This window comes from Platalea leucorodia (genome assembly GCF_965183815.1).
Source record: "Platalea leucorodia genome assembly, chromosome: Z".
NCBI lineage: Eukaryota > Metazoa > Chordata > Aves > Pelecaniformes > Threskiornithidae > Platalea > Platalea leucorodia.
Genome location: NC_138858.1, coordinates 56,376,861 through 56,397,926, shown reverse-complemented (window position 1 = coordinate 56,397,926; position 21,066 = coordinate 56,376,861). Strand labels below are relative to the sequence as shown.

Below are 21,066 nucleotides of genomic sequence, written 5' to 3'. Positions count from 1 at the left end.
TCAAGGCTTCTTAGCGACAAGTCTAGTGGGCAATGTAGCAAATAAGATATGAATTTTCACCTAAACAAAATCAGAAGTTTTAATTAGATGCTAAAAAACTTTCCAGTGTGTAAATGGTTGGCATTATCAATCTTGCCAGAGAACAGCTACACTTAGACCATAACTAATATGAAATGAAAGATCATTCCAGCAAATTAAGTTAAAAACAAATTAACAATTACATTCACAAAATAAACTAGTTAGCATACAGCACAAAATTCTACAACAGTGCATAGTTACCTTTTGTTACTAACAGCTGAAGATAGGAAAGAATAAAGAATGACAGACTAACCAGCACAGATACAAGGTGAGCACACAAACCATTATCTTCAGTTACGCTCTAACACTAAGCAATCTTCCTCCAGACATCTCTACACTCACAAGAATAGAAAAACATCTATTCATTACCTAAGTACCACCATTTTTGCAGTTTATTTTTTAAAAGCCAGGAAGAAATGCAGCACTGAAATTCACATCAATCTGTTCCCACTTGGTTTTGCTTCATAAAACTGAATTAATCATTCAACTACCTAGTGCAACACAACGATCCATGAAATAAAACATTAATGCAGCACCAAACCAGAAACAAAATTACCTTAGGAGCAAAGAAAGCTAGCAATAAAAGGCAGCTAACTGTTCCCTCGATTACTAGATCATAATCTCTTCCGTGAATGAGACTGTTCTGACAAACCAAAAGAAGACTGATCATAAGTTTTGCATGCTGCTTTCAATACCAGTGAAGGCTGGATACTTAAAATATTTATATATGTTTTTTTGGCAGGGCATCTGTAACCTCTGTGGATGCAGACCTCAATAAGCATAAAAGCTGCTCAAGGGCACAGCAGTGTCACAAACGAGAGATGGATGAGCTGAACAGAGGTATGTTGAGACTGCACGGCTGCAGGCTGAGTTATCAGGCACACACGGGTACATCTGCTGGAACAAGGTTGCCTTTTATGCAGACACTGCTCTGCCCTATCAGGCCCCTTCACAGAGCAGTGTATATCTGCACCCTACTACTTTTTTAGGTCGTTTTCCCATCGATAGAGGGCTGAACATCTGTTGCTCTGTGTTCTCTCATGTAGATATAAACTGCTTCTGCCTGACCTGAATCTGGAGCAGAGATTGCAACACCTCCAAGTGAGGTGGCCTGGGCAACAATCAAGATGGCCCTCACTCACTCTCCTGTTCCTAGTAGCCCGTGACATGTGTTTTAGTTTTCAGACTTTATCATTTACTAGGATAAACAAGAGACCAAAATTTGAATTAAGATAAAGGCAGCTATGGGAGAGAAGAAAACAATCATTTTTTTGTAGCAACTACAAAACACTAACTCTTCTACTGTAGTTTGGACTCACTGAGAAAGAAGCCTGCCTGCAGATAAAGGAAATAACTCCATAATTCAGAAAAGCAATGATAAGTAGGAAGAAGAAAGTCTACCTAATGACATGACAGACTCCTACATGAGGAGTGCTTAAGTGTGGTGAGGAAAATGCATGACAAGGAAGAGACATCGTAGTTTGTCCAGAATGTCTGCTTCTCACGTTGGTTGAAGAGTTTTGGAAAGGCAGTCAAGGATGCAACAGTAGAAGAAGTATTCTCACATCCCTGACGGTACCAGCTGTAGCCACAACACAAGTTTGTAAAGGCAGAGAATGACCATGAGAAACAGATATGTCCTACAGTAGATGCAAACAAAGAATTAACACTTCAGCTTGGTTAAAGCATAAACAGTTTAAGAACGCACAAGCCCAGTGGTGGGACTCTCAGCAGCACAGTGAATGTTAAATGCTAAAGAACCTGAGACTACCTTAGGTCCTGCATAACAGTAAGTATTGCTCACATTAATTCATGTTTTGCCATTTCGGTGAACTGTTAAACACAGTTAAGGTTCAAAATACATGACAGACTTATCAAGGAATGAAAATCACAGCCCTAAGGGCCACTAAAGAATATTTGCAAATTACAAGTGGAAAGAGTTTCTCTTTCAGTATTGATTAAATATCTGGAAAACAAGTATTGAAGTAACTGGTTCTCACTAGCATAATTACATACTTGGTGCATTCCCTCCTTTTCTTTCACTCCCCAACCCTATGACCAAATTCGCTTAGATAACACAAGAAAACAAACAGGCAATTGTATGAAGACAGAGGGTCCTCCACAAACCCAAGATTTGTTTATGTCAGTGCAGAGCGTAAACAAAAATCTGGCAGTTTCACATGCACTGCCAGAGGCAATATGCACAAGCCACCTAAACACAAACCCTTATTCAATCAGCCTAGTCCAAAACACCTGTGAGGGACTGATCTCCTCATGATGAAGCTTGAGACTTAAAATACACCATCTGACAATCCTCTGTCAACCCATCACAGCCCATGAAAGTGCTGTATCCCCCATTAGCTGGAAAAGGCCTGTAGCTCATTGATCTAATTTGGATATTACAATGCTCCCACCCATTAAAAGCTACAAACCAAAACCAGGTCAAAAATTTACATTCACAAGCTACTCAATTCCGGTAAATATCCACATGTGACTTTCTGTAATTAATACAAGTAGGATGTAAAAGTAAAAGCTTTTCTTTGACTAATATTTAGTAAGTTCCACAAGACATGCACTAAAATGTCTCCAACAGCACTCGCATTCCTGACAGAGGCTTAAACACTACCATAAAGTAAATAGTCATGCCAGATAGGATTTGAAGCAGTTTAGAAGATTCCAACAGTTTATGTCTCACACAAATTTAAGGCGTAAATGATCCTGCCACAGGGCTCTGTGCAGGACTTGAGAGCCTCCAGTTCCATTTCAATCATCTTTCCCATTTTTGTCAAAAAAGGGATTCTAACTAAAGTGCCAAGTGTATAGTTCAGCCACAGAACACTAATTAGCAATTCAGAAGTAGCACAGTAACTCTAAGATAGATGCAAGACTTATTTTGGGCAGCCACCATAATCTAAACAAACAATTGTAGAGAAGAGCATATGAACTGAACAGCATCTTTTCAGACAGCAAGTACTCGCTGTCCTATACTTCAGAAGCTGCCAGATGAGCTCTGCAGATGTGGCTGGATGTACAGTTACTGTTTTATTCCTTGCAAACTACATTTATTATGGAACCAAAGGAAATCACACAAAGCAAAAAGCCACACACCCCTGTTAGGTTAAGAGAAATTTTAAAAAGTGCAGGCACAGCATAAGCCATGCAATATTAAAAAGTCAATTTTAGACAGTCCTAATCCACCACTAGAAAAGGGGAAAATGGCGTAAGATGAAATTCAAAAAAGTAATTAAACTTCCAGTGGCCTTTAAGAAAGAAACCGCTTGCAAGAGAAGGAAGAGGAAACTTCTTCAAACATAGCTGACTGATGGAGGCACAACAACTCAGAAAGTCATGTGGAGACAAGAGCACAAGAAAGTGAAGTGCAGGAGTACTTCAGAAGCATGTAGTGTACAATCAAAATACAGTACCAGAGTAAGATCTAAGACAGGAACACAGACATGGGAAAGTAGTGTCTAAAACTTCTGACAAAAGGTAGAGAAGAATTTAAGTGTTACCTGTCACAAAGGAAGAAAAGTAATTTCTCTGCTGCAAGACTTAAATCTAAGCAAAACTGGCAGATACAAGACAAGGAATTAAGTACCTTTGAGTTTATAAATAGTAGAGCTGTCAAAGGCAAGGAATCTGCAGAATATTTCCATGTTTTACCACACGGTAAATTTCGTTTAACAAGATACCACAAAAGGAACAGAAGTAGGACCGAAGAGGAGGGGAGAAGATCAGTTTCACAGAAGGTAGCAGGTACAAGGAGATAAAGAACAGAGGCCTGCAAGACAACACATGCCAAAGATAAAATGGACAGCAGTTGCTCAAAAGTTGTAGCTCATCATGTTATTTCATACATGGAATTCCTACAGTTCTGCTAAGTTGCTACCAAGTCACCGCTTTTCATCATGCAACAGTTCATTCCCCTTGTACACCTCCCTGTCTTCTCCTGAGTCAGTGCGGTTTCCCCACGGTGAAGTTTGATGCTACTGTGCCAATTGCTTCTGTAGAAAGCTTAAGGACAAACCAAAGCTGCATAGCTTTTGCAGCCTTTAAAAAAAAAAAAATAGAGGACCTGGCCTTTCTAAGCCACACATAGGAAGTTTAAACAGACTAAGTGTAAGAGCAAACAGCTAAAAATGCACTTGAAGTGGCTACAGAGATGCAAGATCTACAAATCTAACATATCTGATCATTACAAACATTTTAGGGCAGCACTATGCACAAATTACACTCAGTGACAGAAAAAAACATGTTGCAAGCAATAGACTTCACAAGCCATAGCACAGTATCCCAATTAAAGGGCCACAAACCCCACAGTGAGGAACAAGGTTCAGTATTTCTTATACCTCAAGTCATGGTATTCACTAGTGACTTACCTGCTCTTCCTAGAATTAAGAAAAAACTTTTACACCGCATAAAATTTTCTCATGAGTAAAAAATGTATGAATCATACAGATTGATTAATATTGATCATATAGAGGTACTAGAAACCTTTGGAATGGGACTGAAAATCTGATTAGAAAAAAATAATCACACACTGGGTATCTGAAAACAGATACATCAAAACAGGAGAGTATTCTTCCATGTAATGCAGGGCAAAGGAGAAAAACAGTGCAGATCCTGTCACTTTGCCTTGAGGGCATAGGATTCCACCTGAAAACTGGACAGAAGAGCTCATACACTATTTCCCTGCAGTTCTTCTCACCTCCATTCCCTTTATTTGTGCCTTTCGCTGTCCATCTTATTTATTTCCACTCTACTAATTAAATTCATTCATTCTGAACCATGATAGTCCTATTCCATAACACTCTGCCCTGCTCCAGCTCCCACCTGCTCATCTCTCCCAAGCTTTCAGTATCTAAAATACAGCAGAGAAAGTAATACTTATGGACAGGCTTTTTTTTTTTTTTGCCCCAAGCATTCTCATTTCTAGTATATGATTGCTAAAGTAGCTTTTTTTTTTCAGAGCTCGCTACCAGCTATTAGAGCTCATACTTGGAAAAGTATGCTGAATTTGACATTTCTGGAGTAAGCTCCTGACCCTTCATTTAGAACTCTTACCAACACAATTTTATTTTTTTTTTTACTCACTTGGCCACAGACTGGATAACTTTAGAAGATGTATCCTTAATATTAGTGAAAAATCGCTCTGTTCCACCCCTCAGAATATCAAAGAACCCTCCATAAGTCTGGTCACATTCCGCAACGGTCAGGCCTAGAGTAGTTGAATAAAAATAATTGTACTTTAAGTCATATCCTGGAATGGGCTCCATACTAAAGCAAATTGCCTACAAAGCTGGAAGCGAATGCATATACAGGCTATGCCTTGCTGTAAGGCTCACATGTCTAACGCTCCCCTTAACTACGACCTATGCAAAAAATAGTACTTCCTGCAGGCAGGAGGTACTAGGAAACCACTTAACACATTGTTTAATTGACTGTTTGCATTTAAGAGAAAACAAGGTAAAAAATTTCTGAACATAAAGCATTTATTTCATGCTGCCAGTGCAGCAAAATACTGTCTTTTTTAAGTATCAGCCTCTTAAGTGCAGCTTATCATTAGCAAGTCTACTTAAGCACCCCCAGTAGAGACATTTTAATGCAGGGCTTCAAAATCAGCTGGCATAATTCAGTTACTTAAGCACATCCCAGGAAAACATCCCTATTAATATGATTGTATACAACAAACAGTACTCATTCTTGCACAAAACAGATGGCCAGACAGACTTTTGATTACAATCCTCTTGGAAAGCTGGCTTCTTCCACAGAAATTGATAACATTGGGTAATATTCATTGCAGTAATTTTAAAAGTTTCCCTGAAATATTAATACCCTTTGTCTCATTGGCAATTCAGCATAAGTAATATCAAGCAAGAAATATCAAGCTGGAAGGAAAATTGAATACAGTATGAAATATTCCCTTGATATCTTCTACATTAATTGAAATGTTCCATATTCACATATGACATATAATAAGATGGGTGCAGATATTGCCTTTTAATAAGAAATTAGATGGAAATAAGTCTATCAAGCTTCTCATTTTCTTTACTACGTTAAGTGCAAGTATTTTCAACTGAATGAACTCTGGAATATCTATTTTTACAGAATAAGTATGTCAGCTTTTAATTGTGTCACTCTGGAGACGTGTTTTGGTTGACACAATTTAGTACTGCTAGTCCAGCTACTGTTTTTCCTTAGATAGTACCACAACTCCATCTCCTCACCACTGGTGGTGTAACCACCTCCTGAAGTCCTCTCTGCTCAGTCCTCCCAAAATTAGCTGGGCTCAATGGCTATTTCTGAAAGTGCTGACTGGATAGCCAATAAACTGAATTTAGGCTGCTGCTGTTTCCCTTTGAGGCTGTCAGATATTAGGCTTCTGGAAGCGACAACACTAAAGAGCTTTAGACTATGATCACTGTCAGATGCGCTTCAGACTATCATGGGGGTCAACAGTGTTTTTGGGGAGATGGAGGAGGAGGGAAAGGTGGACCCCAGATGCTTACAGAAGTATTTCTTCCTCATACAGATATTTCACAGGCTAAAATAAATACGTCAGGTCAGTGACTCCTTAGCATTCATGAATTACTGTAGTCCATAGTAAAAATCCCTGCAATTGCTTCTGCGTTTACCGGATTACCTCAACCATTAGACACCAACAACCCTATTTTAGCATAAAGTTATACCAAAAGCCACAGAATGGCTGCTATCTTTTTAAGTTGTAACGCATCTGATGTTAAGTAGTTCTTCTTGGAAAGCAAAGCCAAATGTCACTTTCTCACACCAAAGATCCAATATTGTGCACAAACTCAGGATATGTACTGATTTCAGTAACTTCTGCCACAAAGTAACAAGATTTCAGTTCAAATACAGCACTTCTGAGAAGATTTTTAACAGTTCAAATTTAAACTCCTCTTAAATTCTACTCTTTACACAAGACACTTTCAAATATCATTGCATCGTTGAATCAGAAAGTTTTGGGTTTAAAATAAGCCATTTTTATTCGTTTGTCATAACCTGAAGACTACTTTCTCTACAGCTCTTGTTTTTAAGAACATTATTCCTTGTATCCAATACTTTCACTGAGTTTTAGTTCACTTCTTTCAACTCTCCTGCCTCTACAGGTCAATAACACATTTTAGTTTCAATTATTTTACATAGGAAACCGAATTTTATCTTGGCCAGCAATGAACTTGAGAAATTCACATTTGCATGTATCAACATACAACCAAACCCTGCAAAAAATAAAACAAGGTTAGAAACAGTAATATAAATGCAAAATCACTAGTACTTGTGCAAAATGTCTTAAAACCGCCAAATAATTTTTTTTCCACATAGAAAAAATGCAATTGGTTTTACACTAAGATGATGTCTCTTTCTGCCCTTACCTGCATTGTACATATTGTTGAGCTGTCCTGCGGGCTTAGAGCTCTGTGAAACAGAGGTCACAGATGTCCGAGGCTGAGCATTGTTTCCATAGCCTCCATTTTGTTCCAGGAGCTGAGGAAATTAATACTCACTATGAGTATTTTCTTGCCAATTTAGCCAGCTTGTTACACTTTGTAAATTACTTTTACTTGGTGAGCCCAAGCAAGCAGAACCTCAGGAGAAAGCCAGGAAGTTAAGATACACTAATTGATTCACTTGCAGTATTGTGCAAATTAAGCAAACAGAAGACACCTAAGTGGGTTTCAAGTTAGTGTAGGCAGAGCCTTTGTATACTAGATTTTTCTGTGTAAGTTAATTATGATTAAATGCAGCGTGCCACACAGCACTTGCGTATGACCCAAGACCACAAGAAGTTTTTCAACAAGCAGTAAGAACTACGACTAGTTTTCTTTAATATCATGCAAGCTCTGTGCTTTAAAAGGCATATTTTCAAAGATCCTACAAGTGATACAGATCAATTCAATTGAATTTCGAAACAACTTAATGCGAAATTTTCAAAAGACTAAGGAACAGGGGACCTGCTCTGACATCTGTTACTAAACTCACACTCACTGGATAAGAGAGGAGAGAAAGGAGAGTGTCATGGTTTAACCCCAGCCAGCAACTAAGCACCACACAGCCACTCGCTCACTCCCCCACCTTGATGGGATGGAGGAGCGAATCGGAATGGTAAAAGGGAGAAAACTCATGGGTTGAGATAAGAACAGTTTAATAACTGAAGTAAAATAAAATAGTAGTAATAATAGCAACAATAATAAACAAATAATAATAATACAATAATAGTAATATACAAAGCAAGTGATACACTATATAATTCCTCACCACCCGCTGACCGATGCCCACCACATCCCCAAGCAGCAATCGCTACCCCTCCCACCCCCCAACTCCCCCAGTTTATATACTGAGCATGACATCACGTGGTATGGAATAGCCCTTTGGCCAGTTTGGGTCAGCTGTCCTGGTTGTGCTCCCTCCCAGCTCCCTGTGCACCTGGCAGAGCATGGGAAGCTGAAAAGTCCTTGACTAGTGTAAGCACTACTTAGCAACTTCTTAGCAACAGCTTAGCACTGCTTAGCAAGAACCAAAACATCAGTGCGTTATCAACATTGTTCTCATCCTAAACCCAAAACACAGCACTATACCAGCTACTAAGAAGAAAATTAACTCTATCCCAGCTGCAACCAGGACAGAGAGAAAGGAGACCTAATCAATAATAGTTCTTATGAGACATCTTTACCTCTGTGATGGGGGATTTAGGATTCACATTCCTAGCTGCTGCAATCTCCTGCAGTTGATTCACAAGTTCAGTGATTGACAATCTCTCCTCTGGGTTCACCTTCAAAGTGAAACCTAAAAAAGGAAATTCAGGCAATGTAGCAGATACCCTTCAGAGCTTTTCTCCCAGCAGAGATCAATAATTTTTTCAGTGCGCTCCAGTGCAATAATCAAACACGTGAACAGAGTGGAGCAACTACTAAATTAGTATCCAAATACCATTGTCATAACAGATATTCATGAAAAACCACCATTTAGCGTTAAGAATATTTCAAAAAAATACACTTTATGATCAGTTAATGACTAACCTCAGAATTAACTTTATATCTAATACTGTTGGAGTTGGAGACATACTTCTGGCACTGTAATTAAAGTTTCCAGTAATTTATTTGAAATTTAAAGAAAACAGAATTTCTAAAGCAAATTCAAAGAAACCAAATCAAAATGTTAGTCGTTCCTATAAACTAATTCAGACCCTAAGCAAGACAGGCAACAGCATTAAAAAAACAAAAATTTCATGTAAAATTCCAAGTCTTTTGGTAAGGGATTAAAATGTTTAATAAAACAAGAAGTTGTTGCAGTTAACTTTTTTCACCATCACATGTCAATAACATTTAACTATCAGTAATACAACATTGTCAATAATAAGATGTATAAATAAAGATATCCAATTAAATAACATTGTAAACTTACGAATGAGATCATGAAACACAGAATAGCGGGTGTCATTTTGTGGGATGGCATATTTCCCATTGACTATGCGAAGTTTAGCTCCATCTTCAAATGGATGTTGCCTGAAGCACAGCAAGTACAGGATACAGCCCAGAGCCTACACAGAGATAAAGGCACAAATATTTCATATAGTCATGGAAAAGACCCTTAAGACCATCAAGTCCAACCACAAACCTAGCACTGCCAAGTCCACCATGAAACCATGTCCCTAAGCACCACATCTACACATCTTTTAAATACCTCCAGCGATGGGGACACAACCACTTCATAGGCAGCCTGTACCAGTGCTTGACAACCCTTTCAGTGAAGAAATTTTTCCTAATGTCCAATCTAAACCTCCCCTGGCACAACTTGAGGCCAATTCCTCTCATCCTCTCACTTGTTACTTGAGAGAAGAGACCAACATTCACCTCGCTACAACCTCCTTTCAGGTAGTTGTAGAGAGCAATAAGGTCGCCCCTCAGCTTCCTCTTCTCCAGACTAAACAACCCCAGTTCCCTCAGCTGCTCCTCGTAAGACTTGTGCTCCAGACCCTTCACCAGCTTTGTTGCCCTTCTTTGGACACATCGCAGCACCTCAATGTCTTTCTTGCAGTGAGGGGCCCAAAACTGAACACAGTATTTGAGGTGTGGCCTCCCCAGTGCCAAGTACAAAGGGACAATCGCTTCCTTAGTCCTGCTGGCCACACTATTTCTGACACAAGCCAGGATACTATTGGCCTTCTTGGCCACCTGGGCGCATTGCTGACTCATCTTCAGCCAGCTGTCGACCAACACTCCCAGGTCCTTTTCCAGCAGGCAGCTCTCCAGCCACTCTTGTGTGACCCAGCCACTCTTGTTGTGACCCAAGTGCGGGACCCAGCATGTAGCCTTGTTGAACCTCATATAGTTGGCCTCAGCCCATCAAGCCAGCCTGTCCAGATCCCTCTGTAGAGCCTTCCTACTCTCCAGCAGATCAACACTCCCACCCATAACTCCATTCACCACAACTCTTCAAGCCCAGCCAGCCAGCTTTTTACCCAGTGAACAGTACACAGATGTCATGGTGGTGTCACAGCAGGTAGAACATTGGCAGTGGCAGCTGGTGACACTGCCAGCCCAGGTGGGGTATAAGAAGTGCTATGCCAGCCCAGGCTGGCAGATGAGCAGCCAGGTGAGCAATGGTAGGGAGGGGAGGGCATGGAGGCAGAGGCTGCCCCTGGTGATGAAGGGTGGCTGCTTTGTACTACAGTTGGATATCTGGACAGGGAAACAACCAGATCACAGCACACTCCTGTCCTCTTCCTCCTCTGCCACTGAGCTGGAGAGCTGCCAACAGTCTACAAGACATATAACACCAACCCCTACCTCTTGGTGGTCTAACAGGGAGCTGGAAGCTCCCCATGGGCAAAGAGAGCTCTGTGCCCTTTTTCACTGGGTACCCTGGGACTGAGCTCCTGGCACTAGCCCTAGTGATGTAGTGGCCATGTCAGTGGGCAGAATGCTGGTGGTAGCCAGCATTTTTGGCCCAGGATGGGTGTCTCCTGGCCATCAGGTAGGCATGGAATGGACAGTCCTGATGTGAGGCTGGAAGAGCCCCAGGGAGGGAGGCAAGGGCTGCCCATGGCAACAGAGGGTGGCTGCTTCATTGGTGGTTCTCTTGTCTTTGACAGCTGCAGCCCTGGACAGGGACATATGCAGATCATGGCACATTTCTGTTCTCTTCCTCCTCCACCATTCAGCAAAGGAGTGTTACAACCTTACAGAAGGTTATTTACCTAAGGATAAAGAAACACCTTATCCTGTACCTCTACACAGTATCTCATATTCTGTGACAGATAGCATCATGGTCCTACAGGAAGCTGGAAGGTCCCCACAGCAGTGGGCAAAAGGCGCTCTGCAGCACCCACCTTCTTTGTGTGAAACTTATCACAGACTGAAAAAAGTTTATAAATACAAATTTTCTGATTCATAAACCCATTGGCTGGTTCTTCTTGTTTGTGCGGTCTTCAATTCAGGCAATGATATTGAAAGCTGAATTTTACACCTGAAAATTGATTAAGCTTCCTAATACTGCTTGCAAATCGCAGATTTCAATCATCCAACTGCTGAAACCCTATATATATTCCCAGTGCTTTAGAGATCAGCTTCACACTCCTTTAGAAAGAATTACTCTTGATGTTTCCCTGAAGACAGAACACTTAGTGAAACATTCATTTGTTTGGCATGTCAATTGGAGAGCTCCAAGCAGGAATACTGCTACTAAATAGGTTTATGGGTTTTCTTCCCTTTCAAGGAAGTTTTCTGGTTCTGGGACTCTCCTATTCCTGTCTTTTTAAAAATCATTACAATAAATCCATTTTATAAACTCCACAATATACAAAAATAAGTAGTCTTGCAACACTGAACATATTCAAGAACAGGATTTTTCTTACTAAAAGGCTCAGAAGTTTTATTTCATATCTTCATCCTGTGCTTCAAGAAGACTCATTTTATTTGTGGGGACAGAATTTGATCTTTTGTATTTCTAACTCAGATACATTCTGTTATGCATCGCACCAGCTAGGTAAGCATTTCAGTGTTAATCAATTTGTTTAAATGACACTAGGGGGACACAACATCATCTCTAAGATGCTTGTTTTGATAAAGATTTGAAGAAAATAAGCCTGAAATGATGGTCCCTTTATTTCCTACAGTCAGAAGGCTATTCAATTCTTATAACAGATACAATTTAAGATCATTTTCAGACAGGTTCATTCAAGCCTCAAAAATCACAAAACCAGGACCACCATATCCTGGGAACTTTCAAGTTCCTTGGTGTGCCCAAACCCGAGACCTGTGCAACCTGACAAGGCAACAACGACCAAAGCCAGAAGTCAGTTTTGAATTCTAATCTCTGAATAGTCCAGGTGTTATGGCTAAGTTAGGACAGTTTCATCTGTTACTGAAGTAAGTGTAAGTTCATATACATTTTCATGTAAGTTAACATATGAAATATACTGGCAGAGTTATGCTATTGTAATAGAATCATGTTCCATCTGGCCTATAAAAAAGTTTGATAAAGCATCCAATACCTCCAAGAAAATGTTTGCACAGCAGACTAGAAAATTCGTCCTCAAATTTGCTTCTGAACCCCAGCTTAGTTGCTTGAGCATATGAGGTTTTATAGCCCCCACAAATAACACAAGCCAGTGAAGACATTAGCTAAGGAATCTGCTCACTGTCTCCAGTCCTCTGCATGCGCTGTCTCTAGCTGTCCTTGGTTGTCAATTTTTCCCGAGAACATTTTCAAAGATTTGAATGTTAAAGTCTCGAAGGTTTGAGATTTAGTTACTCCAAAAACACTATTGAGTCTCTCAATACAGGGCAAGAAATAAATTGCATGTATTAATTCTGTATTATAGCAAGTATATTTTTGTCAGTCTGTTGATAAAAAGCTCTGTAATGTATACACTGAAGCATCATATAGTTCACCTTAATTAATCCAGCAGGGGAGTACAGGAAATACCACCTACTCTGCCATAGAAATGCCTGTTTGCAAAGAGGGCAGATCATAATTTAGTTGGAGGAATGAAACTACTCCCTGCGCAGTCCAAGACACCACACACATCAAGACAGCATTCACACAGGGGAGAAAAGCACAACTGGTCTTTGCTTTAATTGCTAGAAAACGTTTTTCATTCCTTCTGCTTTATCTGTAACTTAGGATGGTAACAGTGATATATTTTGAATATTTTAAACACTAATTGTGATTCTATTTGGCTAAAAGGCACTTCCAGTTGCAGCAAGGCAGTTCCTCAAAGCCAACACCATGCACACAGCCTCAGCATATTGATACACTTAACAGAAGAGCCCATTTCCCCAAGATGTTGCCCCAAATCTGCCAACAGTCCCTCTACGGAAGCTGCCTGGGTCAGTCTGAGCACTCACATGCCAGCAGGTAAAAAAGCAGCATGACAAAGTGACCAAAAATAACTAGGAATAACTTTTTGACCAGCTGCTAGGCCTTTACCAGCAGCTAATTTAACCCTTTCTTATGGGGACAGTGAGCTTTTTGGGGGGTTATGGTGGTTATTTGGGGGGGAACTGTTTGAAACAAATCAAAATACTGATATTTTTCCACTGACCAGCTTCAGGCAGTAAGCAGCACACTTAAAATGATAAAAAGTTCTACAGTATAGGATGACACACAGGTACCACACCAAAGTAGTTTCTGAATAGAATTAAATTACATGAAATCTAAAGACATCATTCAGCTCATGCAGAATTAAAACCTGCACTGATTAGAAGAATTTTTTACCAGATATTCATAAGCAGAATCCAACTTTGACATTTTGCTCCTTAACATATTCCAAAGCCTACTCTTTTGCTTTTTCAGAAATTTGTAAGAGTGGGAAGGTATGATAAGCTAAAAGATAATTTCAATGGAGAAAAATCTTTATGACAAGGTAGAGCCTGTCATTTCAGTGGAATTCAGTCAAATTTCAGTTCAGGAAGTCACATTAATTTGGAAAAAAGGGAACTAAAGGTATTTGGGTTTAGTGCTTACCTTCTGAAGATCTCTAGACTTAGGTAGGAAACATACAGAAAGCAGTTGGCCAAGCCTAAGAACCTCTGACCTTACAATTAATATCTAATCACATTCCCATTGTGGAGTCTGTGTGGTTGATAACCAATGTTTCATCTATGCTGCTATTCTAAGTAAGCCATTTCTGTCTCCCTTATACTTTTAAGCTCACACAGTGACAAGCACATAGACCACAACCATGAGTACTACCCTACCCACTTTCTTGGGAAAACTGTTTCGTTTATCCTAACCACAAACTACAAGATCAGTTATGCTTCCTGAGACAGCACCACATTCTATTGCCAAATACTTGGCATGTTTTCATTGAACCCAGAGTGTAAAGGAAAAACCACAGAATAACATGTTCCAACAAAGGCATGGTAAATGGAGCACATCTTCCAAAGACACAGCAGGAGACTACCACCAATACTAATAGAGTTATACTAATACTAATAGATATAGAGTCATTCTAAACAAAAAAAAAAAAAAGGCAACTGTCTTTTAAGTGAGGCTTCTGAATAAGAGCTTCCGCAATGTCTTTAACTTAAGAAATTGAATGAAGTTCTGAGATTCCAAATAAAAACTTTTAAAGCACCAGTATTACATTTTCTCAATTTGTCTTTTGACATACTGCCAATACAGATAACAGCTGAACAGTTTTTACAGCCTCTGTAAAAAATATCCAATAAACTAAGTCCCTAAGCACAAAGTCACCGGGCTGTACCTCAGTACTATTATGCTATTACACAACTGAAAAAGGTACAACTACGGATTTAATATTTAGTTTTAATTTCGGCTACAGATTTTTTAATGTTAACAGTTTATCATCCTTTCTATACAAAGCATGAATGATCTCTGCATCATTCTCATCCTTGCTATCTGTCAGTATTTTATCTAGACGCAATACCTAGACATAACCATTTTGAACCCAGCAATAGGCTGTCCCAGGATAGCCACGCATGGCAGAGCATGAAAGGCAAGAATCTGAATCCAAGGACTGTAAGTATTCTGGCTCTATAGGGGCAAGCTCCAACTAGGCAACAGTTCTACTGAATATCAAAGAAGTTCAGCATTGCCTCTCACAGTGGAAGGCAAGTTAGATCTGGGAGAAAACACTGAATACTACATCTCATTCTTTTAATATTTAGATACACAGTTCATACTATTTCAGTTTATTTTGACATGACAGTCTATCCTATGTCTATTTTGGTGCTTTTATTTATTTAATCAACAAATTAACATGAATACTGCAAAATCAGTTTCACTATGACATAAGCAGCTATGATACAGCAAGAGAAAAATTTCTTACCCAAATGTCTTGTTTTTCACCAATTGGAAAATTTGAATACAAGTCTACCATTTCTGGTGTCCTGTACATTGGCGTTGTATTCCTTGTGATCTGCAAAAGACAATTTCTTCAAACAGAAACTTGAATAATAAACTCTAACAGCATTCAACCAAGGAAACAGCTCTCCATGTAGAACGGATAGCAATTTCACTTTGAAAATTAATTTCAGAAATACTTGTTAAGGCAGAAGCCATCAATTGAATCCTAGAATAGTTACAACAGCTTTAATATAAGTCTGGATAAAGATGGTAATACCCAAATAAATGACATTGTGATATTCAAGAGTCCTTCCAAACTGCAAAGCACATAAAGTAAAATGACTTCTCTACATGAGGCAAAAAGGGATATGGACACAAGTACAGAAAATCAACAATAAACCAAGAAGTCAATTCATGCTCCAGTGTGTATTTCTCATTTCCTCATCACACTTAATGACAGTGCAGACACATCTAAAGAGTTCACAAGGATCCCTGAAGAGACCTTTTCTACCACCTTTTTGCATAGACTATAAAAGACAGGGGTACATCATCATCTTTTCTTCTCCAGAAACCAAGAATGCTGGATTCCAGAACAGGGAGTTTACAGAGACTCATGATATCAGAAGTTGCACACAGGAATTCAGTATCACTGTATTTCTCCATACTTAAAAGTCTGAGTCCAGTTGATGTATTACATTAGATTTACCAGCATTACTCTTAGCTCCAAACTGAGAACAAATGTACTTTGCAAAAACACACTGCATGCTTAACACTGTCACTTTAGTCCTAGAGGCAATGCCATACTGCCTATTCAAATTCTGCTGAGCAGACTTACTGCTTCTTTTATATCATTCAACTGAGAAAAACAGATGAGAAGGTGGGAATCACTTAGGCATAATCAACTTTTGACTTCCTGGTAAGAGTGCAATTAGAAGCAGCTCTAGTAATCACTTCTATTTTCACACCAGATTGCAGAATGGACACTGCTCAAGTTGAAGCAGTGTTTGTATATGCAGGTACAGAGCACAAGCTATGATTATAACTGCAGACAGTGTTTGAACTCTGGCAACACAAACACAAAACCAAAGCTTTATGAACAACACTACAATTGAAACAATATTCAGTTATCTTAGAAGTCCCATGAATCAATATCAGATTAATAGTAACAGTTAAATGAATCCACTGTTGATGTTAAGATTAATCACATTAAAATAGTCTCACCTCTTCTTCAACCACTGCTCTCTTCTGTGCAGACCAGTTGTAGTCAGGGTAGTAAGCTATAGTTGTAGCACTACCGAAGTCACAAAGTTTAATCGTCCCTTGGTTACTAATAAGCAAGTTTTCCACCTTCAAAAAGAGGTAGGATAAAGACATTTTTTTCTGTACACTAACACAAATGCTTTTAAACATCAACTCACTTGTGCATATGTATAAAAAATACTCACTTTAGCCCAGAATGTTGTTTACAGGAGTACAAAGATTTCAGACAGTACTGTAGATTTATATGGTTGCAATACGGCCAATTTTTAAAAGAAAGCACCAAAAACACTATAAGCAGGAAGCATTCAAGGCAGCAGGACGTCCACCCGGAAAAAAAAAAAACCCCAAACATTTCATTAGTGCCCAAGAAGAGGTCAGTTTTTCAGAGGACCACTTGCAGAAGCAGTATCTTGGAATCCAAATGTTTTCATGTATAAAACTGAACAGTGTTAGCTTAATTGCAGTGGAATAGAGGTTAGGACTGCTGTAGACACAAACCAGAAGGTACTAGCAGAGAAACCGGCTCCTGGGGGACACGCAGAAAGAGGCAGCCATGACCCTGTGCAGAGATAGAAACCAGCTATTTGAGGACCATGTGCTGCCTGAATAGTTCATCATCCCTCCCTTTTCCTACTTCATAAAATCCAACCTTCCTGGATTGCTAAGTGCAATGAGGGAAACTTAATGAGAGGGGAAAAGTGGGTATTGGGCAGAAGTATTGTGGGGTCATAATCACAAAAGGGCTGAAAAAGATTCAGGAAAAGGTGTAAGAGAGGCATAGTAGTAACATTACACCACACCTCAGATAACTAGGTTTGTCTTCCCTTTACCTTTGAAACCACAACATCTCTGGACCTCCTTCTGTAAAACCTCAGTTTTCAGAACATCCTACTAAGTCTCCCTTACACATGCCCCTTCCAACTTCTTCCACCATAAAATCAATTTTGTCTACCCTGCAGGAATACATAAGCTCTGTTAATGATGTGGTTGGAGTACCAATCTGAATTCCCTTCTCTGTTAGAAAACCTTTGCTAATCTCCATGTACAATATGAAGGGTGGGCATTCAACATCAAATTACATTTACACACTAAAAATGGTCACAGTAAGACCAGATATCAAGCTTCTGCACACAAATGTTCTGGTTTTTGTGTTTTGGTAAAGGTTGGTAATAATGTAAAACATTCCCACTGATTATTCAGATTTTAACAGGCTCTATGACCTGTGTTATGCAGACTAGCTGTGCACTGCATGGCAAATCCTGAAAAGATCAAATTCAGACAATTAAAATATCAGAGAAGCACTGATATTTTACAAATCACCATCTAACTAGTTTAGAATTTTTACAACTCGGTAACTAGCTGGCTTCTTACAGTGCTGTACACACACATTTTAAGTGCGAACTTCATCCAAAGGGGTTCAGGAACAAAGAATGTACTACACTGACAAGCAAAGGAAGGAAACCATGGGAGGACAGAAACAGTCACCACTATGAAGGTGAACTTGTTTTTAAGCTCCACTGTAGAAGTTCATGAATCCTTATACTTTTAGTCAAAATAATTGAGAAAAACCTGTTAGGACTCCACCCTACTACACCCCTCCCCAAAAGCTACACTAGCATCTCAGGTCTCATTTGTGGTTGGCTCAAAACATCGACCCACAGTTTTTTATGCTACTGACCGAAGTTCAGCCTTCTGGAAAGGGCAGCACAGATAAATGATCCCTATTTGGCTCCTGATTGTAGTAAGGTCTCTGCCTATTGCACCACAACTATCATTTAATCTTGCTTTGCGGCCCCTGTAACATGAAACCAAATTCCTGCCTTTTTCCATATTTTATCTCTGCCAGGAACTTGTTACTCGACAAAAAAAAAACCCCAGACCTTGAATTACAGCATTAGCTCAACTAGTATGGAGCTGGCTATGTAAGAAATTGTATAATTGTAATTTGCAAACAGTTTTTCATCCCTTTTTCAGACAAGAGATGCACCTTTTCTACAAGCTTTTCTAGGAGCTGGTGTATAGAAATTTCAGTGAAGAACAGAAGATTTTATTCTAGAAAGTAACACCCAGAAAGTTCTATCCCAGCTTGATTAATATTTCTTGGACATGATCTAGAAGCCTGCTCAATGGTACTGAGAAAAAAAGTGCTCCATCATCACAAATATTTTTATATTAAGTCTATACTAGTGCCTAACATCAAAGCTCTCAGCAGTGTTGAAAACACACATTTACTTTTAAAAAGGCGTTTCGTTTTCCTTTCCCCAAAGTAATCAAGTACACGCTTACTTAAGGAGGACAAATTTTCCTTTTTTTATACTCAGCTGATACCACATCAAGCAGGAAACAAACACACGTGAAATTCAGACACTGTTTAGGAATGAGAATCTTCTTTCTCTTATTTTGTTTCTGTTTACAAAGACCACCTCCTTCCACCATGTTCAAATGTATTTGTAGTACAGCAGAATCTCACTGATGATTAGGGCTCCTTCATCTAAGGTATAGCATACATGTAAAAGTGAACTCCTGCCTTTAAAATACAAAATTCAAACACAGATGAAGTCCTCTCAAATCCCTGAAGTTTCTAAGTGGACAACATTTTCTATAGCATAACCCTATAGCATCTTGGTAAAGGCTAACGGAATGAAAAATTAAGAAACAAAATCTATCATGAATTATGCCTGCAAAATTTTAAAATGCAGGTTAAAAGCAAGCTCTAAAATGCAACGCAAGTTGTTAGTTCTAAAATAAACAGCTTACCACGCATTCTCAAAGGCTACATAATCTTTCACAGAATCCAACATCACCTTCTCTTCTCCTTCAAAGCTTTACCTCTTCTATTTAGAAAACCTGCTCACCTCAAAACTGCAACTCACAAGTCATACCTGGTTATTTTACCAAAATCAAACTATTTAAAGACTAACTTAATCAGCAAATCATGATATACTACTTTTCTGTCAGTTTGTTCAGATAGAGTACAAGTAGTACTAACACCACAAGCACAAGGAAAAGGTGTTTGAAGAGATGCAAGTATTTCAGTGATGACCTTCACTGACATCCAGCAGCCTTGGCAAGGCAATATACATGAAAGCACCACACTCAAGAGTGTCTGCTGTATTTGATCAACAGCCTTAACAATGAATCAGCCCAACAGGCTCCCTTGCTGTTTAAAAATTCAGCCTTTATTCAAACATTGTAACGCACCTTTAAATCTCTATGGATAATAGGAGGCTTCTGTTTATGCATATGCTGCACCGCTCTGCAGGTCTGATAAAAGATCTTCAAAACTGTGTCACAGGAGATAGGTCCTTTGGATTCTACTTTCTTTAAGAATTCAACCAGCTGTCCTGCAGGAAATCAGAGAAATCCACATAAGCACACACAGAACACCACAAATTCTGGAAGCTTGGCATGAATAGACAAACACTAGATCTTCCTCATCAAGGAAGATTTACAGCCTTGAATTGTAATATTAGATGGATATTCTGAAAATGGCAAATCCACGCTGACTGCAGTGCCAAAGGAAATCGTGCTCTAAGGAACTGTTCCTCCTTTTCCTTCCTCTGACTAGTCTCAAACACAAAGAACTTAATGATTATCCCCTATTTAAGATGAGGTTGAACTGCAGTCTCAAAGAACATGAAGTCTCAAAGAAGCTGTGAAGTAACCTGTGCAAAACAGCTGTCAGAAGCAATGTGTGCTGCTGGGAAAAGAAAAGTTTACCTTTACATAGCTCTGTAAGTAGAAGAAACTCTCCCTGTCCTGTGTCTGATTCTTCTTTTCCTATAGATGCAGCAGAGCAGAACTGGACAATGTTGGGATGACCTGAAAGTTTTTTCTGGAGACAACACGTTCAAGGAAGACAACTGCCAAGTTTATTGATACTATTGTATACAGCAGTTCACAGACATCTCATGTGAAATGTTAGCTTAAAACCACAGAAAGCATTACAGCTGCAATTAAAATACTAAGCAGAACAGGGAAATCCATGCCTCAGCTGAAAAAAGCAGACTTCAATGAAAGCCACTGAAGGTAATATAATAAAAACTCAAAATAAAGCATTAAAAAAATCCTTTGATTAAGGCTCTGAGGAAGTTGGACTTCATAACAGGCCTAGTTACTTCTTTTCATCTTTTGCAATGACTGTAAGGCATTAGCACAAGTACCAGAGAGACCTTTTAATTTTCAGCTGCTTCTATAGCTGGCTGATCAAGAAAGGACTATTGTATCAATACCTGTCTTTCCAAAGCAAGTATTAAGTATGTTACATTTTAACTAATTAAAATAAAGTTCAAAACAAAAGCTCTAAAAGACCAAGGAACTTATCCCTCCATCTTTAGTAATAATTCTTCATATCAAAACCTTTGTCATGTTTCACTTCGAGTTCAAAAATTCAAGGTA

General features: G+C 39.1%; 1 protein-coding gene across 3 annotated transcripts in view; it reads right to left on the bottom strand.

Moving 5' to 3' along the window:
- GAK (cyclin G associated kinase) overlaps positions 1–21,066 on the bottom strand; it is a 74,882-nt gene that overhangs the window by 39,309 nt on the left and 14,507 nt on the right. For 2 of the 3 annotated variants that reach the window (XM_082336812.1, XM_082336813.1), the window contains exons 4-11: positions 20,389–20,503; positions 19,870–20,012; positions 16,630–16,755; positions 15,392–15,481; positions 9,499–9,634; positions 8,768–8,880; positions 7,470–7,581; positions 5,173–5,296 (exon numbers count right to left, since the gene is read on the bottom strand). In XM_082336812.1, the coding sequence (XP_082192938.1) occupies positions 5,173–5,296; positions 7,470–7,581; positions 8,768–8,880; positions 9,499–9,634; positions 15,392–15,481; positions 16,630–16,755; positions 19,870–20,012; positions 20,389–20,503 (959 nt within the window). The remainder of the gene's footprint in view (positions 1–5,172; positions 5,297–7,469; positions 7,582–8,767; positions 8,881–9,498; positions 9,635–15,391; positions 15,482–16,629; positions 16,756–19,869; positions 20,013–20,388; positions 20,504–21,066) is intronic. The other variant, XM_082336814.1, reaches the window with a different exon arrangement.